The 27568-nt window shown below is 41.6% G+C and overlaps 1 protein-coding gene across 1 annotated transcript in view; it reads left to right on the top strand.

The window, feature by feature from the left end:
* EFHC2 (EF-hand domain containing 2) overlaps positions 1 to 27270 on the top strand; it is a gene marked incomplete at its 3' end in the record, with an annotated part of 156992 nt that extends 129722 nt beyond the window's left edge. The window contains 7 exon segments of the mRNA XM_082610003.1: positions 13705 to 13715; positions 13718 to 13740; positions 13744 to 13898; positions 15627 to 15675; positions 15679 to 15719; positions 27019 to 27068; positions 27071 to 27270. Of these exon segments, the coding sequence (XP_082466129.1) occupies positions 13705 to 13715; positions 13718 to 13740; positions 13744 to 13898; positions 15627 to 15675; positions 15679 to 15719; positions 27019 to 27068; positions 27071 to 27270 (529 nt within the window).
* Positions 27271 to 27568: the final 298 nt, after the last annotated feature.

Below are 27568 nucleotides of genomic sequence, written 5' to 3'. Positions count from 1 at the left end.
CGAACTGTGGATCCAGGGTGGAGTTGACACAGAGTGTATTTACAGACCATGAAGTCATGGGCGTTTACCAGAGGTCAGCCATAGGCTGGCTCTGACCTTCCTAGAGGTCAGCACCAAATAAGAGACCACGAGCATAAAGCAACAATAAGCCCATTGCTTAGCAGAAGGAATCCTAATACAGAGCACAAGACTGGCCCACCGTTCATCCCCCTCTGGGGCTGAGGCTGCCCCCTGACCCGCTCTCTTCCTCCTCTCAGGGTGGTGGACAATGAGGGGACCCTGCAGCTGAAGAGAAGCTTCCCCATTGAGCAGAGCTCGCACCCCATATGCAGCATTTTCTGCCCCCTCATGTCCTTCCGCCAGGGGGCCTGTGTGGGTGAGTCCCATGGGGTCGGGGTGTCTGGGTGGCCAGGGAGGGGCAGGGACCAGGGCTGGTGCTGATCTGGCTCAGCTGTCACGACATCCTAATGCCCTGACTTCCTGGGCCTCAAGAACTCTCACGCCCCAGCAACCTCACACTTTGAACACAGACCCCCCAAACAGCCCAGAAACCTCACAGCCTAAGACACAGACCCCTCCCCGCCACCAACAGAGAGCTCAGAGACCTCACACTCTGGACACAGAACCAAAACAGCTAGGTGACCTTGCATCTGGGGATGCATCTGGGGTCCACCCCAGAGCCCCCAGCCCCGGGACCTCACACCTTGGACATAAATCCCTCAACACCTCAGAGACTTCACATGCAGGGCACCCTGCTGCCTCCTGCAACACCTCCTGATGGTCTTCTCTCATCTGGGCAGTGACGGGCAGCAAGGACATGTGCGTGCATTTCTTTCATGTGGAGCGGGCAGCCAAGGCTGCCGTCAACAAGCTGCAGGGCCACAGCGCGCCCGTGCTGGATGTCAGCTTCAACTGCGATGAGAGCCTGCTGGCTTCCAGCAACGCTAGCGGCATGGTCATCGTCTGGAGGCGGGAGCAGAAGTAGGAGACTTCCAGCCTTGCCACTGTCCACCTTCCCACCCGCCTCCAGCCCCAGCCTTGTGTTTGTAAATAAATTTCCTGTGGTTGTGCCGATGGCTGGCTCCCAGGTCTTCTGGGGTTGAGATGGGGGAGAGGGCAGCTCTAGGACCCAAGATGGGATGGGGTTCAGCTCCTCATTCATGCCTTCATGCATTGATTCATTGATGGATTCATTCAACAACCATTTATGAATGTCTGCCATGTCAAAGGCACCACTTCAAGTGTTTTACACAGTCACGCTTTGGACAGACATTGTGGAGCACCTACTGTGCGCCGGGACCTGTTCTAGGCACTGAGGGTACGAGCTGTGACTTAAACTGACAGGAATGGCTGCCCTCGTGGAGCTTACATTCTAGTGGAGACAGGTAGATTATAGACAAAAATATATAATAGGTCAGCTAAAGCTGAGCGTTGTGAGGAAAAAGGGCAGGGGATAGAGTGCAGGACTGAGGGGAGGGTTACGCTCTTTTTGGTGTCCTGATCAGGGAAGATGTTCCTGACAGTGTGAAATTTATTTTTCTTTAATTTTTATTTTATGTTGGAGTATTACATTAGGTCCTTGTTGATTATCTTTTTTTATGTATAGAAGTGTGTATATGTTAATCCCAAACTCCTAATTTATCCCTCCCCTCCTTCCCCTTTGGTAACCATAAGTTTGTTTTCTATGTTTGTGGGTCTATTTCTATTTTGTACATAAGTTCATTTGTTTTCTGTTTTTAGATTCCACATATAAGCGATGTCACATGATATTTGTCTTTCTCTGTCTGACTTAACTTCACTTGGTCTGATAATGTCCAGGTCCATCCATGTTGCTGTAAATAGCATTATTTCATTCTTTTTTTATGGCTGAGTAATACTCTATTGTATATATGTACCACATCTTCTTTATCCATTCATCTGTCCATGGACATTTAGATTGCTCCCATGTCTTGGCTATTGTAAATAGTGCTGCTGTGAACATTGGGTTGGGTGTATCTTTCTTTTTTCTTTTTTTTTTTTTTCTGCGGTACGCGGGACTCTCACTGTTGTAGCCTCTCCCGTTGCAGAGCACAGGCTCTGGACGCGCAGGCCCAGCGGCCATGGCTCACGGGCCCAGCCGCTCCGCGGCATGTGGGATCTTCCCAGACCGGGGCACGAACCCGTGTCCCCCGCATCGGCAGGCGGACTCTCAACCACTGCACCACCAGGGAAACCCTGGGTGTATCTTTTTGAATTTGAGTTTTCTCTGGGTATGAGGCCCTTCCCTGTTCTGGTTGTACCTGCTGCCACCATGTGGGTTAATTCGGCCTGCAGGAGGCTTAGGCCTGAAGTCACTGTGACCGTGACTAGTCACTGTTGCTGCAAATCAGCTCTGGGCAAACTTGACCCTGGGAGTGACCACTGTGTGGCTTAGGAGAGACTGTGCTCCAGCACTTGCTAGAGAATCTCCCTCCTTCCCAGAGTGGAGAAGATGGCTTCTGAAATGGCAGGGAAGTTAGATTTGTGACTGACAACCAGCTTCCCTATTTCGTTTTATCTTAATTCATTCCTGCTCATTTTCCCTTTATTTTTTATAGAAATGTCAGACTCTTAATAGATGAGCATATTTACTTTATTTTTGATTTAGAGCCATTTATGCTTTATAGATGAGGTATCAGCATATGGATTTCTGAATTACGTTTAAAACTGCTATTTTTAGGTCTGATGTTCTGTGGTTACACACTAGGATTCATTACATAATTTAAGCACAGGGTGTTTAGAACAAGGAGCCAGGAACAAGTTCTCATTATATTATCTGGACTGAAAATGATTTCTCACTGACATTGTAAAGTTTAATAGTTCCAGCCACTGTCAGAGTGTAGTCCGGTCGATTGCCTAAGTTGTGTCTATGACTTCTGATTCAGATAAGTGATTTAATTCTCATGTCAGTGCTGCCCTCTCCCAAGCTCAGAATTCTTCATAGTAGACCAAAACAAATAAAAAAATAGGACATGACAGTAAAATGTAAGAAATTTTCCTACTTCAGATTCTGATAAGGAAGTAAATTGTTGTATTCATCAATGGACATATATTTCTTCCTCTTCTGATTTATTTCCTGTCATAAGAGACCCAGTTGCCTTAATGATGATCTGTCAATTGAGCGTAAGCCAAATAGTCTATCTTGGGGCTTCTATGTCATTAAGTGGTCCTAGGGAAGGGCCACAGTAAGGGTTGTACAGATTGTGGACTGCACAATTCTGGAGACACCAAGCATGGAGAGGCTCTTTTCTAGTCCCTCTATCAGTGGTTGGGGTACTGGGACAAGGCTCCCAGCCTTTTCTCTGCTACTTAATCTTTTTTTCCCTACCAACACCCCACCCCAAATTTGGCTTCTTGGTCTCCAAATCAAAAGCTTGTCTCTCCCTCTGTCTTTCATGTTGACTTGGGCACATTTATTGAGGATGGACATGATTGGATCCCTCCTTTCCTTAATGCCCCCCCCCACAGATACACATACGCCCCATCTGTGACAGATCCTATGGAATCTGGTTAAGTGCAGCCCCACACCAATGCCCAGACTGCTCTATAAACCTTTTTGTAAGGTTGCACAAACAGAAACTAAACCGTGCAGTGTAGGAGGTTCCATGCAGATTCCAAAAGTGATTTATTGTATGAAAAATTTTTTGTTTATTTGTTTTTAGAACCTAGTTAATGGTCACAACCAGATGTATGATGGTCTCAGCAAGAGCAGACCATTTTGAGAAGCAAACAGACCAAAATAGGGAAAGAGTTGTATTAAAATGTGCAAAACACATATTTTCTGAATTAAAAATTAAACAGGAGGCACTAATAGGAGACTGGACACTGCAGAAAACTCAGTAGTAAACCAGAGAACTATCTTTAGAAACACTCTCAAACAGAGCAAAACAAGAAAGAGATTAAAATGTTGAGAAAGAAGAGAGCAGAAATGGAGGTAGAGAGGGAACTGAACAAGTGGAACTACGGTAATAATCAATGATAATATTTAAAGAAAAATCCTTTTCTAAGTGAAAAAAAATACATCTGGAAATTGAGAGATTTCACTCTGTTCCAAGCAAAATATGTGAAAAGGGATCACCAGATACACCTTGGTAAAAATTTAAAGGTCATATATGAGGAAAGAATCTTATAAGGAGCATCAAAGCAAAACAAACACACAAAATAAAGCTTGAAAACACCACCACCACCAGCAGAACCAGTGACCTGAAAACCACAAAGATGTGGCTTCAGGTAACGCAAGGAGAAAATGGATCAAATCTTCAGTACTTTGAGAGTAAGCAAATTAGGGACAAGTTTTTCGTACATGGAGACAATAGAAATGTTTTTAAATCTTCAAGAAAACGGACTATAATATAGTTTCTTTGATACATTACTCAAAGTAACCTATTACTTTCATAAACTACTCCAGAACATGAAGAGAAAATCAAAATTAAGAACTCAAGGAGGACATCTTATCTTGAAAGACTGGACCAGCATTGAACACTAAAACAGGTTTCACACACACACACACACACACGGTTATACAGCTAAATTCAAGGATAAAACATTATTTCAAGAAGTGAATATTGTTAGAAAAATTGAAAAGGAAGATGACATGGTTTGTACCACAGATAAAATAGCCAAATAAAGAGAGTTGGGAAACTAAGGGCTGAATTCTTCATATTTGATCTTGATAGTAAAATCATATTTCATGCTTACCTTTGAAAATCAGTTAGTTATAAGTTTAAAATATTTTAGGGAAATTTCAACTTAACCAAGATAAAATTCCAAATAGAATTGCAGAATCTAATAATCATTTCACAATGTATATGTATATCAAATCATCACATTTAAATATATATAATTTTGTCATTTATATGCCAATAAAGCTGAGTGAAAAAAGAATTCTGAGGAGTGGGACTGGAGCTTGAGGTGGTGAGGAGATCATAATATAACTTTTTATATTTTTTGAATTTGATGACATATTTTATTATTTTAAAACCTATTATTAGGAAACAAAGACAAGCATAAGGCATAGTGTTCCTTTTTAGAAAAATAAATTGCAGAATCTAAGAGCAAACCTAGTGTAGTCTTTATGGCAAAAGACAAGTAGCAATAGAAGGTAATGGCAACAGTACATAAAAAAGTGAAAACAAAACCAGAAGACAGGGGAAAAGAAAGTCCTAGGAGAATTGCTGACCATAAATATGAACTCCCTGATGGCCCCTGCAGCCATTATGACACATTCTGTCTTCTTGAGGTTGGCATATGATCATCTCTCTTTTACTTTCCTATTTAATTCCTTGAGCTCCCATGGGCCATATTATCAGGAATTCCTCTTGAGGAATAATCAGTATATTCCTCCTGAGGCCTCTTCCCTTCCCCTTCCCCCTTAGTTGTCCAGGAACCCCAGTAGGGTGACTTTGTCCAAGGAGGGTCAGACCACTGTCCAACACCACTGCTGTGGCTCCTTGCTTCACAAAGCTGCTGTGGGACACTGGTCCTGCCAGACTGATGGATGCCACTGGGATGACTTAGCTGGCCAGAAGATCAGCGGCTAGGTTTTGCTGTTGTTTTAAGTTAAGAGAGACATGAACATGTCTATAAGCTGAAGAGAAAGGATCAATAGGGACCAAGAAATCGATGACATAGATGACAGACTGGATAGTTGATGGGTCAGTGGGCAGTTAGGGATGAAGAAGCAGTTAAGGATGGGTCAAGGCATAGTTATGCCTTTGCCCAGTCTCCACCATGGATGGCAGAAAACCTCATCTCCAGGTTAACAGAGAATATAGAGGTCCTGAGATACAAACCTCCCCCATGCCCCTGCATCCACAGCTTCGCATTCCTCCCTTGTCACCTCAGTAGAAAAGGCGTCCCCTCTGCTGTCCAAAGCTAGCTTCCATGATGGCCCTGTTTCCCAGACACTGAACAAGAAAGAGACTGGGACCCATCCTCAGCCAAGCACATCCAACCCTAGTTGATGCCTCTCAGCTCACCCTCTTGCCCTGTTTCCTCTGCCCCAGCAGCCCTTACTGGTATGCCTACACTCACATTGCTTCCTGAGTTCCCTGACGTCCAAATCTCTGTTCATAGTGCTTGCTTGCTTGACATCCTTCAAGAGATTCCCTTCACCTGTGGAAGAAAACCCAGATGCCCCATGTGTGCCTTTCATGATTGGGCCCCACCTGCCAACTCTCTAACTTATCTCTTGCTTCATTTCCCTATGTTCTAGTCATCCTAAGAATCCTGACCGTCTGAGTTCAAATCGTGGCTCCACCACGTACTAGCCGTGTGCCCTTGGGCAACTTGCTAGAGCTCTCTGGGCCTTAGTTCTTCATCTGTAAAATGGGGATAGTCCAAGTTCCTACTTAAAGGGTTGTTGTGAGGTTAAATGAGTTCATACATGTGAAGCAGTTAGATCGCTGTCTGGCATACACTAAGCACGTGATAAATGGTAGCTCCTGTTATTAGTACTTTGCACAGCTCCTAAGATGTACCATCCTCTTGCTCTCCTTGTGTCTTTGAGGATATGGTTTTCTCCCATTCCTCCCAACCTCCTTCCCCTCCCCACCCTACTTTTCTGACTAGCAAATTGTCCTTCATCTGCAGGGTCTGTCTGCTCTATTGACACCTCGACTGTGGAGCATTTCTAGATTTCCCCCTTGATGTGTATACATGCCAGACTCGATGAGGGGTACTTTTTCTGAGCTGGGCATATCTTTATTATAGCCCTTTTTCTACTTTGTTGACTTGGCCTTCCTCTTGGTCTGTGATTAGCTGTAGGGTGCAGGCATGGAGGGCTGGGAGTCAAATCTAGTCCATTCTTCTCTTATTTTCCATCAGCTGATGTGGCCTGACATGGACTAAGTATTCATTTAGTGTTTGTTGAATGAATGAATGAATGAATGAATAAATAAATGAATACATAGGTAAGGGACATGTGCAGACAGAACATTGTAGAAGAAATATAATTTCCAAGCAAATAAGAGATGTTCAAGTTTATTAGTAATCAAATCACTGTTGATTAAAATGAGACATCATTTTTACCTGATGAATTAGGAAACACTTTTAAAAATGATAGTATCTATTTCTGTGGCCTCTTTCTTGTTGCTGGTGGGAGGGTAAAAGCAATTTAACACCATGTATCAAGATCCTTTAAAATGTCCTTTTCTTTTGCCCACCTAATTGTACTTCTGGGACAGTAACAGAAATAATTTTAAATACAAACAAATGTTTATGCATAAATATGTACATTATGACATTATATAAAAATTTGAGAAAAGCCCACAAAATATCCAATAATAGAAGAATGGATTAGCATTTTGGTTTCAGAAGAATGTGATGATAAGAAATGTATTAGTTAAAGGAAAAAAGCAGACTATAGAATATGTTCACAACTATTAAGAAAAAAAAGACAAGTAGATACCCATGCATAGAAAAGAGAGTGTGAGGAAGTATACCAGAATGATTACTTGGTTATATTTGGATGGTGGGAGTGTGTATGGGTTTTTTTCCTGCTTTTATATATTATCCAAATTCTCTATATTTAGAAATGTGTTCCTTTTACAATGGAGTAAAGCCAATAAATTTTATATTTTAAAGTGTGTGCTCAGAAACAATTAAGAATCTGATTATATTTTGTTTGATATGTTTTGACATGAGTAAGTCTTAAATTACAAAGTTGATTTTAAGTACCGGAGGGCACAGATCTGGTCTTATGTTCAGCCGATCGTGTGACCAGTAAATAACCTGTGGGCTTATATGAGGTCACCCTCCATGTAAGAACCCACAGTTGTCACAGGGCTTAGCATGGCCTCTAAAACATCACATCTGGCCACCAATGAGAAAGAGTTAAAAACAAAAAGCCAAACAAGTGAGGTTTGCTTGGAGACAAATAATCCCTGAACACAGGATGCGTGTTAATGAAAAGGAAGGTGGTAGAAAATGAATCACTTTGCTTGTAAATGAAATGCATATTCATTCTTTTCTGCCCACATCACAAGTTAAGCACCATCATCCCGGTGTCCACTTGCTGGATGCAAAAATCTTGACATGATTTAAAAAACAAAAAACAAAAGAAACCTCACTGTTGTCTTAGCTTGCTTAAATGCATATTGTACCAAATTGTAGAAGAATTATAGATGAGCGTTTTAAAGAGTTTCTAAAATTGTACCTCTATGAAGAATATTGCTAATAATATACAGCAATTACTGTTAACTGCATGAGAATATCTCATTTTGTTTGGCTACACTTAAACAACCCCAAAGTTGAGTGCACCAAGACATACTGGATTTCAAACTAAATAAATCAAAATTACCATGTACATTCCACTACATGTCAAAACAGGAAAAGCCATAGTATTTGATGTGAAATGAAGATTAGAGCAGTAATAGAGAGAAAACTAGAAGCTGCTTACATTTATTTGGAATAAGAAAACAAGCTCAATGATTTTCAACGCAGATGTACTTTTCTTTGAGAAAATACATCAGAAAATCAATTTACAAAGCAGAGAAATTTGGCAGTAATTATTATACTGTCAAAAGATTCTTTAGTTTCCGAAGAACTTATTTCAGAGTTCAGTGTGCTTGCTTGTCGTTAACAACTTGACAGATATTAGAGGAATTTAAAGCTAAGGTGTTAGGTGCCATTGCCAATTAAAAATGACCAAAATGAAGATAGAGTATCTTTATATGTAATAGAGAGTGAAAGGGGGCATCTAATTTGAATTCTAAGAGTTAAGCATTTGTGCAGAGTCTCAAATCTATCCATTATATAAAGGAAGGCACACCTGGAGCTTATTACTTTATCACTTCAGACTTAAATCCTGAATTTGACGATTTAAAACAAGTGTACCATCTTCCATTTACATTCTGTGATAAATTCCATGATTTCACTCATCAAAGACATTTCACATTTTTCCAAGATAAACTTGCTTAAAGGAAGTAACTCATCTAGTTTAATACAACATGAAACTGTCTTCATTTTGGGATGATGAGAATAAAAATTGCTATTGTTTACTGAGCATTCATACAGCTCCAGGCACTATAGAAAGCTAGATGCTTTTCATACCTTGCAAACTTAACCCTCATTTTTCATTTATTCAGAAAACTATTTATTACAGAGTGCTTACTATGTGTCAGGGGCTATTGAATGTGTTGGGGATTCAGCAATGAACAAAACAGACAAATAGCCCTGCCCTCTGTGGAGCTTACGTTCTGGCAGGGGAATAAAGACGATATACAGAATAAGAAAATAAATGATATACTAGGTTGGTGTATGATGAATGCCACTGAGGAAGAGAGAGCAGAGAAGGGGTTAGGGAATGCCAGACTTACAGGGGGAGGGGTCACACTTTTGAAAAGGATGGTTAGAGAAGGCCTCATGGAGAAGATGACACCCAAACAGATGTGCCTGCCTTGTTTGAGGAAGAGCAAGGAGTGCAGTATGGTGGGTGCAGAGAGAAAGAGAGGGGACGAAGTCTAAGAGAGAGAGCAGAAGAGGGGACACATCATGTCGGGCCTGGTAGGCCATCATGAGGCTCTTGGGTGCAACTTCAGGAGAGATGGCAAGCCCTCAGAGGCTTTTGAACAGAGGCATGATATGATCTGACTTAACGTTTTCACAGGATCATCCTGGCTCCTGCGGTAACATAAAATCCTGTGAAGCAAGTGGTCTTGTCCAATTTCACAGATAAGGAACAGAGCCTCAGAAAAGTTAAAAATTTACCAAAGTTCCCATTTATTAGCAAAATTGTGGGGCTGCAATTTTAATCCAGGTCTGTGTAATTTGGAAGCTCACATTTTCCCCACTAAACCACACTGCCTCCCAATTGCAAACAGGTTGTGACCCAAGCTGGCGTAGATGATTTTCTTATAGTCTGTGGTGACCTCTTTTTTTCTTTTTTCTCCAGAGTCCCTTGGCTTCTCTGGCGAGGCCACCATGTCACACAACTCCAGGGGACACAATTTATACCATAAGTCTATAAATGTTCTCCCTGGAGGTGGGCGGTACCCAGCCAACATGGCCATATGTAACGGCTTTGTTCTCCAGTGAGATTGAAGAGCTCTGTAAATGGTTTTGAGCTATGGTTAGGCTGGTAGCAAAATCTGGTAAGACATTTGTACTGGCTCCATTTGATCTATCTTTCCATTTCTCCTTCCTCTGACACATATTCTACCAGCTGTCCCTACTACTCTCTGCGGTCTGGCAACACACTAGTCCAGCACTATGCCAGGCTAGGATGTAAGTTATGGGAAGTCAGGGTTCTACTCTGTGTGGGCAGCTTAGGCCCACAAGTGACAGAAAACCTGAGGGAATGTAGGATGTGAGCAGGTGTGCCTGGCTTCTGATTAGACAAAGTGAAACACATTTTATTTGTTGAATATCAAATTGAAGGAGATGATACAGGGTGCTATCTAACTGTCATTAAAATTGCTGCTTGGTTTAATTTAGGCTCTACCAGATTTTCTTGTAAGCCTTAGGGCCCAAGGCTTAGACTCTTGAGCCCTTGTTTACATTGAAACTATTTTTTTTAGTTTGTTTGAAAGACATTGCTTACACTTTAACAATTGGATATGTAAGAAAATACCCTGAGATTCAGACCTTTAAAATGAAGTTTGGGGGCTTCCTTGGTGGTTCAGTGGTTGAGAGTCCGCCTGCCGATGCAGGGGACACGGGTTCGTGCCCCAGTCCAGGAAGATCCCACATGCCACGGAGCGGCTAGGCCCGTGAGCCATGGCCGCTGAGCCTGCGTGTCCGGAGCCTGTGCTGCGTGATGGGAGAGGCCACAACAGTGAGAGGCCCGTGTACCACAAAAAAAATAAAATAAAAATAATAATAATAATAAAAATTTTTTTAAAGACATGGAAAGCAGTGGAATACTGAGGTGTTTAAAACCCAGGCATGCAGAACCCAGCAGATATAAATTTTCACTGCAGTGAGGTCAGGATAATTTCAGTTTATCCAATGAAAAGGAAAATAAACTTTTTTTTTAAACATCTTTATTGGAGTATAATTGCTTTACAATGGTGTGTTAGTCTCTGCTTTATAACAAAGTGAATCAGCTATGCATATACATATATCCCCATATCTCCTCCCTCTTGCGTCTCCCTCCCACCCTCCCTATCCCACCCCTGTAGAGGAAAATAAACTTTTATGACCTGGTAGGGCTAGAGTAGCTTTAGTTAAAGGTACGTGGTAAGTTTCTAGTTACTGCTGCAGACGCTCTTTTCCCTCATCCTTGGGAGTGTGCCACTTCTTCTTCATGCCATTTTCTACCCTCAAAAAGAAAAAGATTTCAAATGGGTATTTTTCTGACAATAAAAGTAATATTTGATAATTATAAAAATTCAGAAAAAGCAGATATTTTATATATAGGTATAAAATCATTTTTATACCTATATATAAAGAAAGCTCAACAATCAGGGATAATGCTATAGATGTTTTGGTATGTATCCTTCCAGTCTTTTTTTCTGTGCATATATATGTCAATATGTACCGGTATCTTTAGTTTCATTGGGATCATACTACATTTATCAACATAGCATGGATGTCTTTCATGCCAATTAATGCCAGTCAACAGCCTACTTTTCATGGTTGCATAGTGTTCAATTCTGTGCATGTGTCATGACTGGTTATTCCATGACCAGTGTTGTAAATGAGCCGGGGGCTTCCCTTGGAGTGCTTCCTCCGTGGTCACTTGGCTCTCTGTCAGAGATGGTTGGTGACTCAGGGTTTCTGAAATTACTTTCTCTTACTTATTTATGTGGGTTAGTGATAGCCCTCAAAGCACAGGTCATGGATGGAAAAGGGAATAGAGAGGTCTGTTAAAAAATCAGCTCAAAAGCCACTGCCTTCAGCTTTCCCTGAATGAGCCCCACTCCATGCGGTCACTCTTTCTTCTGTGTCCCAACAGAAGAGGGACAGAATAGTATGCAGGAGCATGGGCTCTGGAGCCAGACTGCAAGGGTTTGCATTCTGACTTCATGACATTGGACATATTACTTCACATTTCTCTGCCTCAGTGTTCTCATCTGTAAAATGGGGCTAATACTAGTATCTACCTTCTGGGCCAGATGAGATGATCCATGCCAAAAGGACCCAGCAGCACAGGACCTGGCACATAGCAAGAACTCAACAAGGGGTGAGGGTTATTATTATTACTCAGTTCATTCAAGTGGCCCTCCCAGTTAGTAGCTAGGGAGCTCATCTGGATGCCTGGACAGCCCAAATAGATTATAGACTCTGAAAAGTTCAGATGCCAAAGTGACTACAGTGTCTTCCAGATAGTGAGCCCCCGGCCAATGTTACTGATTGATCCTCTAACCCAAACTGACTTGCTGCAATGGTGGGGTCCTCTTGGTTGAATTTGGCCTCCATTTCCCATTAAAAAAACAAAAGCAGAGCAAAACAAAACAAAAACCCCAGAGACCCTAATAAGTGGATGTAGGTGAAATACAGTTCCTTCAGGTAGGACAACATCATAGCTGTGGGCTTTCCTACACTCTATCTAAGGAAATTCTTGACCAGAAGAACCTATAGATCTCTTAAATGATAGTGAAAATGACAAGAAGTATTTAAAAGAACTAAAAACCATATTATTCCAAAAGACCAGTCTATAACAGAAGAACAAATCTTGTATTCCCTCATTTATTTGGGATTCTTGGGAACTGAATTTTTTTCCAGTAAGTAGATTTTCTAGATGGTGGAAGCTTATTCATTTAACTACCATAACAGTTTGCATTTTAACCATTTTGATGTAATTCTTTCTAATGCCTGTTGCATGGTTTATGGCTTTCATATAGCGAATATATTGAAAACCTGTCAGCCAATTTGTTAAGCTTTGAGGCCTCATTGTGAATGTGTTGCTGTCATTTGTTTTTTTGTTGTTTGTTTGCTCTGCCAAATGATATCAGTGCCATTTGCCTTTTAAAGACTCAGACAACTGTACCTTTACACAGCTCTTTTCACTTTTCACTTTTTTCTCTCACTGGTAGGGTGTGTCAGTTTTTACTTTTTACTACAGAAATGTGCATAATCGCTTTCCCCATCTCCAAAACACCTTTCTAACTTACTGATTTATAAGTTTTATACCCTGGGAAAACAGAACCCCAAGTCTGTTACTATTTTGTATACAGTAAGGTTAATAGGTATTGAATGAAATCATGTATTTAGTCACAGGATTTTTGACCATTCGAGGACTTTAAGAATTTACTTCCTGGGGCTTCCCTGATGGCACAGTGGTTGAGAGTCTGCCTGCCTATGCAGGGGACGCGGGTTCGTGCCCCAGTCCAGGAAGATCCCACATGCCGCGGAGTGGCTGGGCCCGTGAGCCATGGCTGCTGAGCCTGCGCGTCCGGAGCCTGTGCTCCGCAATGGGAGAGGCCACAACAGTGAGAGGCCCGCGTACCGCAAAAAAAAAAAAAAAAAGAATTTACTTCCTGGTTGTAGGCTGTTATGTGGTAGAAGTTTGACTGTGGGCAAAGTGCCATTTTATTTATAAGCTGTTGTGCTTATTGTTTTCCATTCTAGCACGAGTGCCTTCCTGTTGCTCATACGTAGAGAAATTAAATTAAAGAAAAATAATAACCTGTCTCTAGGCAGTTGGTAAAGTTTTGTAAAATGGGATATGGATATTTTTAATAGAAAGAAAGGTAAAATAGTCTTAGATATAATTTCTTGAGTGTTTTTCCATTTTCTTTACAGAGAAATAATGATGAGTCTGTCGGAAAACTCACAGACTAAGAAGTTATAACCATTGCACGTCACTACCGGGTGCCTGAGGACCCCCGTCCAGATATGAATGTGGTAATTGCACAGGCCCATGAACAGCTCAAGAAAAATACTTTTGAGAATTTTGAAAGACTCATTGCTACCTGTGTATACCAAGATCGGGAAAAGTAAGCTTTTATTTTATTGATTCTAATAAATCATTTACGTTTCTGTGAACCTGACTAATGAAGGAATTTGTATTTTATCAAAAAGGGCAAAAAGAAAATTGACATGTCTTCTCATACTCCACCGTGTAGCAAAGCCACCTTAAATCATTTTTGGAGATTAACTGGGTACAGATATTTCATAGTGATGGATGGTGAGCTTTGCTTGTTGATGGAATAGGGGAGGCCCTGTATCTTCAAAAGAATAGGATTGCCCCTTTGCATTTTCTTTTAATTGGTTTCTAGAGGTTTTCAGTTGAAGCATAGTAAATCAATGTTAGAAGGTTTAATTCTGAGATGTCGTCTCTTTACATTATTTTAGTGATAAGTGGGATTTTTAAGTGTGACTTTTATAATACACAGAACAGGGGATTTGCGGTAAGCTTTCTATAGAATATCTTTGAAATTATTTCTCCTTGAAGATAATGCAGCTCAGCATAATCTATTTCAAATACATTTATCATGTTTGCATTGAGTTTTATTAAGTCACTGTTACAAACAACTGGAGCTCCATCTTAATATGTTTTGGTGTTCATCTTATCCACAGACTGATATAGTGAGGGGTGGGTGGAATACTCAACTGGAGTTAGAAAACCTTAGGTCAAACTCTAGCCTCTGATTTTATTACTACAGACCACTGCCATCTCTTTTCCCCATGACCCCTTCCTTCATCCCCAAACCTGAAGTCTGCACCCAAGTGGCTACCTACATACCCTAAATATCTTTGAAGATCCCATAGTTTATTTTAGTTGTGAATATGTGTTTTTTTTTCCTAATCCATAATACACCCTTGTTGAGTTGTTATAAAGATGGTATTTTTCCTTGAATCTTTAAGCTTCTCTGAGCCTCCTGGAGGATGTGTGGCCTGAGCTTTGCATGACCCTGGCCTTGCCTTCCACCCTAGAGGTACCCCTTCCCAGGGTGAGAATTGTGACCCTCCTTCACTAAAAGAACACCTCCTGGGAAAATGGGGCTAGTTGATCAGACAACTCTGAGGTTCTCCAGATCCAACAAGCTCCAATTCTAGACATAAACATTCTCTTATCATTTTATAACCTACTGCAGAGAAAGAAGCCCACTTTCTTTCCTTTTGGTTCTAATTTTGCCTGATGCCTGGAAGAACACTGTCTGAGTTAGAACATTGGACAAGCATTTCTGTGCCCTCAGCAGGCTGGGGAAAATGACTGTTGGGCTGGTCTGGAGAAAAAATTGAGGTGAATGTTAAGGCCCTGGTTGGGGCTTCTAGGTTATAAGGTTTGGGTCCAAGGAAAAGACTAGAAAAACACCCTCCAGTCATATAATACTTGTGTTGGAGGCTCTAGATGCCTGTCAGATTAAGAGATGTTTTCAAATATCAAAATCATTTTTGACTAGTGGTCAAGAATGCAGATCGATTACTTAGAGCAACACTCGTGGCTACAGCCTTAATAGGCTGTACTATCACCAACCAAGAATCTGAATCTTGATGGAAAGACCTTTGTAAGGACAGAATCTAGTGACTTCTGAAATGGAAAAACAGTTGATGAAATGCAGTATTACTGTTTTTCCTTACTGTGATTCCAGTACCAGTTTTCATACTTATTTCCAGGTGCATGCTTTTAGGACACATCTGTGTTTTCTTTCCTATAGAGTGTAATTGTTACTCAAGAGACACAAAGTATATACAAGCCCATTTACTTTGTTTTAATGCAGGGAAAAATTATTACCCAGCAAAGACATCAAAAGGCTGTGCAGGTCCTCCTGATTACCTTTGAATGATGATCTTCTGGGATCCTTACTCTCCAGGTAAGTGAGAACTCCACCCTCATGGGCAATGTCCTGCATATTTTTGTTTCGGAGACCATTCCTGGTTTTACATCTACCTTTAATTGCCCTTGATTTACCCTTGACTGTTTTTATTTATCACCGATGACACATCTCCATTTAAGTGTTAAAAAGGAAAAATGAGTCATGATTTTGAATGTTAGAGAGCCTATTATGAATTATCATTTTATCTTTTTAACATTAATATATACTTACATGCACACAGATTCCTGGGACAAAATGAAAATGTACAACCTCATTGATTATGAGAGTCTTAGATGTAAAATTTAGGGCAGATTTTTCAAAGCAGTAGTTTCTAGTGGCCACAGACATGTGGTAAGAGCACCTCGTGTTATTAGCACAAAGCTCTGTCCTGCTAGAACACTAGATGTAAAGTGTAGAGATTATGATGTTGCAAAAGGGAAGCACAGTCAACCGCTTTCTGAAACACCTCAGTTCTTGTACTGACCCTGACTCTTGACTTCTGGCACCACCCTCCTAGCCACCCAGACTCTGGTCATCTTTTATGCTTACCATGGCATGACTCCAGCCCCCCCTCTAGCGTACTTATCTTGATAATTCTGATATTTGGGGCTGTGTCCTAGGCATTGTTACCATTGCTTTGAATGCATTACCTCCTTTACTTTGTGAGGACAACTTGGTGAGGTTAGAGCTATTATCCTATCTTACAAGAGGATGCTGAGGTCTAGAGAGATAAAATTTTGCCTAAAGTCACATAGTCTAGAAAAAGAAGAGCTGTGACTTAACCCCTGAACCTTTAAAATGCACATCTTCTGCTTCTAACCATTTTGAATTATTGTCTACAACTAGCCAGTAGATTAGAATGTCTTGACAGTCCTACCTCCTTTCTACTACTTGCATCTACTCTCTCCCCTCCATCCCCGCCATTTTCACTCTTGTTCTGACCCACCTTTCTTCTTGACTGTTGCAGGGCTTCCACATTGGTCTTTCTTCTAACGGCCTCTAAATTTTTAAATCCATCTTTACATTCTTGCAGCTAAGTACCTTCTAAGAGCAAGAATATCATAGTGTCACTCTTCTACTCATAAGCCTTCTGTACCATTTCTTTGTTCTGTAAGGAATGACCAAACTCCTTAGCTTTGAGCTCCTTCTCCCCCTTCTCCATTGTGGGGCTTAGGGTTGTCACTAGGGCATTATTCTCAAGCAGGGGCTGGAGTGGGGAGTCCTCATCTGAGACAAAAATAGAAACAAAAGGAAGCAGACAAAACTAAATCCCATGTGGGAGAACTAGAGTCCAAGGTATCAGGAGGGGAATCAAGAAGAGGCCAATTCAGTTGGATGTGTGTATATGCATTGGATTGACCTGGGGTTATCTTCTAGACTACCAGCTCTATTTGCTTTCATTTGCTAGCAGCAGTATGAGGGATAAATAGGCCATCCTGATGTAAAGGACCTGAGATGAAATAGGCAGGCTTAGGAGCCCGGTTTCTCCACAGTTATCACATTCCCAAAGCTCGTCTTCTCATTCCCAACAGTCCAGCCAAATGGCTCGTTTAGCATTTCACATGTATTTCTCCTGCATTCCCACTTTTTTGCCTTTTCTCTTGCTGTTTCTTCAGTAGGAACTAGCTTCCAATTTTCTTCACCCGCTGAAAGCTTGTTCTTTACAACCCATTTCAAATAGCACCGTATCCATGAAGCCCTCTTGGATTTGCTTGCCTGGCAGTGATTATCTCCTCCTGAGGATTCTCACAGCACTATTTATGTTTCTTTTTTTGTCTCTTACCTTGTAATGAAGACTTGTGACTAGACATTTGATCCACTTAGATACAGAGACCTGCTTCTAACCTGTTTGATTTACTGCCTAAAAATAAGCAGTGGCTTGTCACATCTTGACAGTTTTACCCCTACCTTGTCTCCTATACTCTTTGAATCTACTTGCTAGCTGTGTAATCTTGTGCAAGATTTTTGACCTGCCTGAACCCCAGATTCCTTACCTGTAGAATGAGATAACACTACCTACTTCCTCGCAGTTCTCAGAGTGACTTGAGATAACATACATAAATTCCCCAGTGCCATAGCACCTGGTACTAAGTACTGACTGGGGACTAGGAGAGGAGTTTCCATCAGGGACCATAGACCACACACTCTGACTTAGAAATGAACTGGAAGAGACCTGCATCCTTCCACATAGAGGAAGCCTTGTTTTTAAACAGTTGGATCTGAATGCCTTTCACACATTAAGCTGTCTTCTAGTCAGGAAGCTGCGGATGTTTATTAGATTATCTCTTGATGGCCTCGAGGATGAGTTGTACTGGAAAGTCCAGTAATGTGGGAGCGTGGCCTCCGGGGGACCTAGATGTTTCCTATCCAGCACTGAGGCCACCAAGTCATCATCCTCTCATCCTCTCAGCAGACTGTTTTGTCTTTGCCTTGACGATTTGACATTAAAGGCAGAAAGACGATTCCCCAACTCGTTGCGAAGCCGGTTCAGTCTCAGATCATATCCGCCTCTGAGCCCGGCTTAGCTCCGAGGAGGTCATCCCTCTGAGCCGCTAAGCAGTCTAACTTTGCCTCTAATTGTGCACTGACCCTTCTCCACACTCAGGGGAAACTTCAGACTAATCAGATTAGAAAATGTCTCATTCCCATTCCCCTCTCCCTCCAATATGCCCTGCCACGATTTGGGTCACATGCTTGGTGTTTTGCATCATCTCCGCAGATTCCTTTCAAAGACTGCCCTAATTCCTAATGGGCCCATCAGCCTGCAGCTTACATTTATATTCTGCATTCTTATTGTTCCCCACAGACTCCACAGGGCTTTCCAGAGCCTTGACCAGACTCTCTTTCTACACAGCCCTCCTGTGGCACGCTAAGCCAGAGCCCCTCTGACGTCTGCAGTCTCCCGTGGGAGACAGGCCCGGAGTCTGTTGACTTGGTTCAGCAACACACTCTGCCCAGGGGCAGTTTCACCTGCCTTGGGATGGAGCTGGGCTGCTGCTGTGTGAATTCAGATCAGGAGACGAAAACCTCTGTGGCTAAAGATTCGGATGATTTCTTTCACCCACTCCAGATTGTCACCTGTGAATTTCTCCTGACCCGGCATGTGGGCACGAAGATTTCCCGTCTACTCCATTTCCATTTCTCTTGTGATTCAGTTAGGTCTTTTCCTTATGAGCAGAAGTCCTGCTGGAATCAGCACTTCAAAATCTCTTCACATCTGGTTACCCAGCCCCTGTCAGTTTGTGCTGTGGTAGCTGGTATGAGGTCACTTTACTTGCCAAACGAAGTCAGAAGTCATTTCACTAATGCACAGAGCATCAGACTTAAATGTTCGAGGTAGTGGTAGCTACTACCCATTCATAATAGGAGTGGCACTCTGTATTGACATAGTGCCTAGGGCCCTAGAATATTTTGTAAATCCTTGAGCACATTAAAAGGTACATTTTAGTGGATGGTAGGCATGATACCTCATTTCATGAGTGCAAACGTTGAGGCATAAGGAGACTGTCACTCAAAGAGCTTGCTTCAGGCCTGAATGGATCTCTAATGGAATTAAAATGACAGCTCCCTAAGATACCCTAAACCTTTGTTTCTATCTGAGCTCCTAGGGGTAGGAACGATATCTCATTCACCTTTGCAGTCCCGGAGACTTGTCCTGTGCTGGTACACTGGGCAGCGGGGAGAAACACATGGGCTTGATTTCTACCAGAGCTGCTTCTGAAGTCCAGCCCTACTGTCTTCTGCCCAGGTGATCCCTGTAAATGGAGTCAACCCCTCTCTGCCTTCATTAGGGTATTAATATTTCCCCTGTACTAGTAAGCAAGAAATCCTGGTTCTCAAACCATAAGAGGTAGAGAGTATTCTGAGGTCATTCCATACTGTGTTCCTGATGGGACTGGGGAGTAAAGAGGCAGCCTCCTCCCCTAATTGTAGCCTTCCGAATTGGGACTTGGAATAGCTGGAAATTCAAGCGCGACTCTTTACCCAGCAGCTCTGCCCCAAGCTAGTCTTTTACAGCTGTCTTTGGGCTCCATGGAATGCCTTAGAACTGGCCTCCCAAGAGAACTGGTGCCTCATCCAGAAATATCAGTTAAAATGGAAAAAGTTAACAGGGCTTTAAAATCATCTCATTATACTCTACCCAGCCTCTCCCTCTGCCCCCCCTCCCAGAGGCATGGTTGGGGCTCAAGTGATTTCACCCAACAATACGTGGCAGTGAAGCTGAGGGGCAAGGGTTGAACCATGTGCTTGCTAATGTTGCAGAGTGTTTGGTGCACTGGGAAGTTTTCAGAGAGAAACCCTCTTCTGTCCCTCTCCTTCTCTCTCTCTCTCTCTCTCTCTCTCTCTCTCTCTCTCTCTCTCTCTCTCTCTCTCTCACACACACACACACACACACACACACAGATGCTTTCTACCTTTTCAAATATAAGGTGATTTGGTCCCTAAGGAGATCTGTGCTGGGCTCACAATTGGAATTTAGAGGCCTGGCGATTTGAGATCACAGGAGTTAACTCATTGGCAACTTGGGCAGTGCCATCTTGCCGACTCCTAAGTTTTTGTGACCAACCGGCTAGGGTGGCCTAGAGCTCCACTTTTTTTCCTTAAGTGTCTGGTCTTTAAGACTCTCACCAGGTGTTTCAGTGTGCACCCCTGGGTTTGTTGGGTAATGAACTGAAACCAAACACAACCAAGTGAGTCAAAAATGCGTCTTCACTACCCTCCCTCCCTTTCAGCCCTGGTCCTGCCGCCAGCCCATTCCCCTAAGTTATGAGATGGCCTTTGTGGCAGAGGGGGACCCATGTTACTCTTCAGCAGAATACAGCTGCTGTGCCTATTACCTCCACAGATGGTGGAAATAAAGCAGATCAGGATTATTCCCCGCAGCAAGGAGATGGATGGCTTCTGCGGTTTTCAAGCCATTCATCATTTTTGGGAGGGGGACCAGGAGCACCTGTCAAATGACACGTTAGACTCACTTCTTAGAACTCCCACCTAGCAAGGCATTGGGAATCCTGCTTGCGGTTCATTATTATCTAGAGGAGAACCAGAGAAATTGCCTTCCCTCCCTCTTCTTCCACAAACATGTCCTTTAGTTTGTGTAGGGAAGGAAATGGTGGCTTGCCCAAGTATCAAAGGGAAAGAAGAATTTATGGAGGTTTTAGGAAAACACTTTAGCACTGTGAGCTGGGACTTTAAAGTAAGGAGGCTGACTTTTTAACAAGCATCGACACACTTAAAAGCCAGAATTAGTGTTGCCCTTTAGGGCAGTCCCCCTGGAAGGCTGTGCGCTGATTCCAACAATGTCGCCATAGAAAGCTCTTCTTTGGAATTGCCTTCACAGCCTTTTCAAAAGAATTTCCTCCAGAGTGGCAAATCTTTGTCCTTTGACCATGAATCAGAGTCTAAGCAAGAGTCAAATGTCATTTGGCAAGGAGCGAAGTAGGGGGTTCAGGTGGAGAACCAGGATGCTAACATTTTTGATCAGAAGCACAGCACGACCCTGAAGTAAGGAGATCCATTTTCTATACGATTCATAGGCTTTTCCAAAATACTTTGAAAGGACGGAGAGGATTTGGTGAATGATTACCTGTAGTCATGAGGCAGGAGGGACGGCTGGGGAGATAGTATTCAGGGGAAATTGACCTACTTGTCCTCACTCCCCTAATAGTCAAGCGTTCCTCTGTCTCCAAACTGCTCCCTCTCAGCTCCTTCTCCAACCTGGACTGTTTTTAGAGCTGCAGCACTCCTTTGTATCCTAGTCTTTTCTCTCTCACAACCTCATCTAACAGTAGCGTATAGTAGATATAGTGTATAGTAACAAATGAGGGCGTGAAAAATCTCACTGTATCAGTGGTCCAGGGGGAGGAAGCTCTGTGCTGAGCTTTGGAGCATGGAGGAAAACCGGGACATGGTCCCAATGAGTGGTGCTCCTGCCTTGCCAAGTCTGACTTGTATGAGTTTACCACCTTGGAAAGCACGCTTCAAGGTCTCTCATGTGCTTTTTACACTTCTTACATTTTTATTTATGTCAAACGGATACATGCTTTATAGTAAGAAAAAAAAATCAAATCATTCTAAAAAGCTTATTCCGACAACAGCAGTTTCCAGCCACATCGCTCCCCACCTCCCAGACCCGTTCTCAAGAAACAGCCTTTCAGTCCTTCTAGCTGTTTCTGCAGACCTTTAAATAGCATGTACGTACTGCTATTTCTGGATTTCTCATTTTTAGATACTGCTACTACTTCCTGTTACGATGCTTGAGAATTTAGCATAATATTGATTCCCATTACTGGTGTTCTTTCTGGATGCTCTTAGGATCGTCTCTTTATTCCTGGTGTTCTGGAAGTTCATGATGGGGCCTGTGTGTGTGTGTGTGTGTGTGTGTGTGTGTGTGTGTGTCTGTATATAGATTCATTGTGCTTAACAATTTATGGGCCCTTCCGGTCTGGAGACTCTGTCCTTTGGCTCTGATAAATTTTCCATTAATTTTAAAATAATTTCCTTTCCTCCATTTTTATTTTTCTCTTGTGAGAACTCCTATCATTAAGATTTTGGCTCTCTTGAATTTGGATCTTTCTCTCCCCAATTTTTCTTTGTCATTATGATGTCCTTACTAAGGGGTTTCCTCAACTTTACATTCCACCCCTTCTGCATCTAGTTACTACTATCATGTTTTTTTATTCGAAGAGAACACTTTTGGTTCCTATTTTTAGTCTTCTGTTTCTTTTTCGTGGGTGTAATATATCCTCTTATCTCACATCTTTCCCTCTGCTACCTGAATTAACTTTGTTGCTTGATACCTTTTTTTTTTTCCTATTGCCATTTTGACTTCTGTCCTTAATGTTGGAAGCTTTTGGGGTGGGTCTTGTTGATTAGTGGGTTTCACTGCATGAGTCATCTCCTAGCCTACATTTTCATTGGGTACTCCCCAGAAGCCACAGTTTGGGGCCTTTCAGAGTATTGAGAGGAGAATCCTATCTTCTGTGGGGCTAGGAGGGAGGGTGGGATAGGGGGAAGGAAGAGAATTTAAGTATGGCCACTGGTGTTCTGGAAACAGAAAAGGAGAAGGAAGGGGGCTGAGAGACCCAAGTTCAGTGTAGTGTGTAATGTTCTTCTCTACCCTCCATTATGCTTCCTCTCCCCAAGACTAGAACTGCTTTTGTTGAATTTCTCTGGAGAACAAGCCTCACTCCCCTGTAGGGACAAGTACAGTGTACAAGGAGATACTTGAGGGTTCAGCTGCTCTTGCTTTATTTAGGCTTTCAAACAGTCCTTGTTTTCCGACCCCCACTGTATCCCTGCCTTTATTGGCACCTGGAGTCTGTAATTGCTGAGCCTCTCAGAAGTGTTGTGGGCCACACTGGCTAATCTTTAAGTGCCCCCTGCCTCTGCCATGGACATTTCGAATTCAGCTTCCCTTCCTCAGCTCTGCCGAGCCAGTTACCAATCCTTAGTCTGATTTCCATCTTGCAAACGATTTTGAAATCTCTTGTCCACTGTTGCCTTGTTTTCCAGCTATCTTTGCCATTGGGGGTTATCACCTATTTTTATTTCTTTGTTGTCATTTTGGTGAGATTTTGGTGGGAAAGGGAGATAAATATTTGTGAGTGACCCATCGTGATTTACTGCAACTCTATCCACTTCCCAAGAGCAAAGAATTCTTCCAAGAAGCATTGGCTAATTTTATCCCTTTTAATTGAAAGATTCTTTGTTCTTTTCTCCCTTGCTCCTTTTGGGGGGATTCCCATATCCATTGAAATCCTCCAAGACAGAACTGAAAAGAGAAACTTGGAGTATTTTACCACATTAACTCAACTCTTCCCTGAGGCCTGGCTTTGGGACTTTGGAAAGATTAAATCTTTCAAACATTTTTCCTCAGAAAGATTTTATACATCATTTCTAAGCTGTGTACTCTTTCATTTACAGCTTTTGATCCTTCCCGAATATCATTTGATTCAGGAATATCCTTCCCAAATATCTTTTGAGATGGGTAAATGGTTAGATGTGTTGAGTCTGACATATCATGAGTTGGGCAGGAAAGAGTGCTGGGGGCCCAGGATTAACAGGTGAGCATGAGTAAATATAAGACGGATTGGTAAGGAGGTCTGATAATAGGACTTCCAGTGGTGACTTCCAGAAGTTTTCCTGTACCATTCAGTGCCATCATCCAGGGCAAATGCAGACTTAGGCATGGGGACTCGGTTAGGTAAGAGGAACTGCAGGAAGGCCTTTCTGAGGCCTTTGAATTGAGACTTTGGAATTGAGACTTTCCAGACAAAGGAACCAGAAGGTGCAAATGCCTTGCATTGCTGGGAACGATCTTGGTATGCTCAGAGAGCAAGAAGAAAGCTGGTGTACCTGGAACATTGTGAACAGGAGAGAGTTTTCAGAGGAGGTCAGAGAGGTCAGCAGGGACCAGATTATGTGCAGTTTTATAAACCTTGGTAAGGAGTTCAGCTTGCATTCTAAGTGGATTAGAAAGCCATTGCACAGTTGTAAACAAGGAAGTAATTGATCAGATCCATGTTTTAGAAAGATCATTCTGGTGGAGGATGGTTTGCAGCAAGGTAAGAGTAGAAGCAACAAGACCAAGATACAAAAGCTATTCCTGTAGTCCAGGTGAGAGATGATGGTGGCTTGGAATTAGTGAATAGTAGAAAATATGGAGAGAAAGAGACTTGTGATATGCTATGGTGGTAGAACCTACAGGATTGGTTAGTGGACTCTGTATGAGGGATGGTGTAATTCTAAATCTGTTTGGTAGTCTTTTGACTGGTTCCCAAATTACTGGGATATTATACTTCTGAAACCTCTAGGATTCAATACGTGCCTCCTGTCATTGATGTGATGGGAATTTACCAACAATTAAATTCTGTATTGTAGGAACAGATGAAGAAATTTTGTTCATTGGGGATCTCATTCAGTCTTCCAGTCTGGTGGCTTTAAATATCATCTATATGCTAATGACTCCCATACTTCTATCTCTAACTCAAACATCTTCCCTGAACTACAGACTCATATACCCAACTGCTCACTTCCCATCAAAATGTAACACATCCAAAACCAAGCTCCCAATCTTTTCTCCCAACCTGTAGCTCCTGCAGTCCTTCCCATCTCAGTTCGGGCAACTCTGTTTTTCCAGCTGCTCAAGCAAAACCCTGGGAGTTGTCCTGAATCCGTTCCTATTCATTCTCCCCCTCGCCTCCCCTACACACTATATACAATCCTGCAGGAGTCTTACACTCAAAATATATTCAGGCTTCACCACTCCTCACTGCCCTCCCTCCACTGCCACCACTGTCACCTAAGCCACCATTATCTCTTGTCCGGATTACTGCAGAAGACCGCTAACTGCCCTTGCCACTTTGGCCTTGCCCCTACATTGTATTTGCAATATATCAGCTAGAGTGATCTTCAGAAAATATAACTTAGATCTGGTAACTGTTCTGTACAATATACTCCAATGGCTCTTAGTTGTCCTTAGTATGAAAGTCAAAGGCCCTCCATGATCTCATTCTGTGACCTCAGCTCCTATTCAGAGTATTAGGGAATACTTTTCTTTGAGGCACCATGCTAAAGGAGTTTCTTACAAAATATCTTTACTTGATTGAGTTTTAGTTCTTCTCCCTAAACACATGCAAATAAAAGACATAATGGTCCTGCATTTTGGCTACAAATATTTCCATAAACAGAACATGTCCTTTCAAGGAGTTCAAATGATGAGTGAGCCAAAATTCAAAGGATAAACAGTGGTAGGGGGCAGCATATTGGAGTTGTATCCCAGAATCCTTGGCCAAAGAAAATGTACACAAAAGAATGACTGAATTCCCTTTCCCCTCTTCTGATCACTCTGTTTATTCTACTTTGTTTAGCTTAATGAGTCTATGTAACTTCATCATGTAACATTTAATTTATTGCTGCTAATTGTTATTAGTTTATAAATATGAGCTATTATTTTCTTAATGCTTTGATTAAAAAAAAGAGAAAAGCCTTTTGACTGATTATGAATAGGGTTTTTTTTTCCTGCTTCTGTTATCACTGAGTTTTCTTATAATTAATTATCCTCTGTTCATCCTAGCAGTAGTAACTTTGCGCACCTCACTTGCTGGTTGGAGGGGCGTGTTGAGTTAGAGGTCCTGAGAGAAGGGCAGGAGCCTGGAGCAGGGTGCTTGTAACAGTGCCTTAGTGACCACCTTTGTCTTTTTCTTCAAAAAATTGTGTTACGTAACCAGTATGTGTTTAGCCTTAGAAATTGCCAGAGGTGGTCAAATTCAGAATAGAAAAATAGCATTGAGGTATTACAGTAAGAAATATTTTGTTTGTGTTTAGGTCATTATAGCAATTGTCTTGAAATTTTGGGGTCTTAATTGCCAAAACTTTCTTATGGTTAAGGATAAATTTATGTCAATTTCCATAATTAGGAAATAGCAGTCAAACAGATTAGTTATTTTTGACCTATAGTTTTATGGTGCAGGGTAATCATTTGTTGTTGTTGTTTTTTTTCAAAATGAAAATGGGCTTAATATTTTCTGATTATGAATTTAAAACAATTCAGATGATACAGAAAAGTCTAAAGAAAAAGCAAAAATTATACTCTCTCTTGCTACAGATAGCTGTTCTTAATAATTCCATGTATTGTTGCTAGACTTTTTAAATGTTGTTTTGTACAAATATAAACCTAAAGTGAGACCATAACTCTACATTCTATTTTATAACCTCCTTTCCACTCAACAATATATTATTAACACATTTCCATGACAACATATATGGATCTACATAACTCCTTTTAATGGCTACATGATAAATGATTAAAGTACCTTTTATTTTTCCTAAAAGTATATTAGTAGACAAAATGAATCTAGGCTTGCTTTAAAGATTTAAAAGGCATACAATTTAAGAAAAATGAAGACGTTTTAAAAATTTTACTGGCATAGTATCAACCTGGTAAACTAAGAGGAGCTTCAATACTGTTAACAGAATATAACAATGGTCTTAGCAGCTGAATAAATTAATTTGTTTCTATGGCAACTGCAACAAGTATTTGTTGAACACCTACTATGCGCCAGCATTGATCTAGGTCCTGGGGATACTTTGGTGAATTAGATGTGTGAGGTCTCTGCTCTCAAAGAATTTACATTCTGGAGGGTTAGAAACAGAAAACAAGGTAATAAGAAATAAGAAAAATATCAGTATTGAAGCACATCTAGTAGTATGTTTTCATGGTGGATTTAAGCTGACAGTTTGGTCCTGAAATCTGCAGATTGAGTCAAATCATATGTTATAATTATATTTTTAGGTTTGAAGACAGTGAAAAACAAATAAATTACGAGTCATTTTTCTGTGCCCTGACTGGAGAGTGAATCCGATGCCCGAATTGGAAGCAGTATGGTACATTAAAGAGGTAAAAGTAACACCTGTTTTAAAAACCAGCTGTGGCTACCTCCCTTGCGTTTTTAATATCCTTTATCTTAAAATTATTTTTCAATGCAAAATAGTAACATCAGTGCTTTTGGAAAGAGCACTATGTATTTCTGGGTATTTGTGTTAAAGTCTAATTCACTTTCCATACTGAGTGAACATCTGCTGTATAAGAGCGTGATTTTTCTTATGCAGCTGAATGTTTTTTAACCCAAGTCGTATCCAATTATATGGAAAATAGGATAATAGGTTACAGTTATAAATAGATACAAACACTGTTATCAAGGGATTCTGGTAATATCATCATAAGCTACAAGAGCAAGTCTCAAATAGTGCATATGTCAAGAATCCCCAGTGTATTTGTGGCTGTGCACGCAGGTTTGCCTTGGGTGAAACATTATAGTATGGAGATGTATATTTCATAGTGG

This window comes from Mesoplodon mirus (genome assembly GCF_964341445.2).
Source record: "Mesoplodon mirus genome assembly, chromosome: X".
NCBI lineage: Eukaryota > Metazoa > Chordata > Mammalia > Artiodactyla > Ziphiidae > Mesoplodon > Mesoplodon mirus.
The sequence above is the reverse complement of the archived record's forward strand: the minus strand, read 5'-3'. Positions and strand labels throughout refer to the sequence as shown.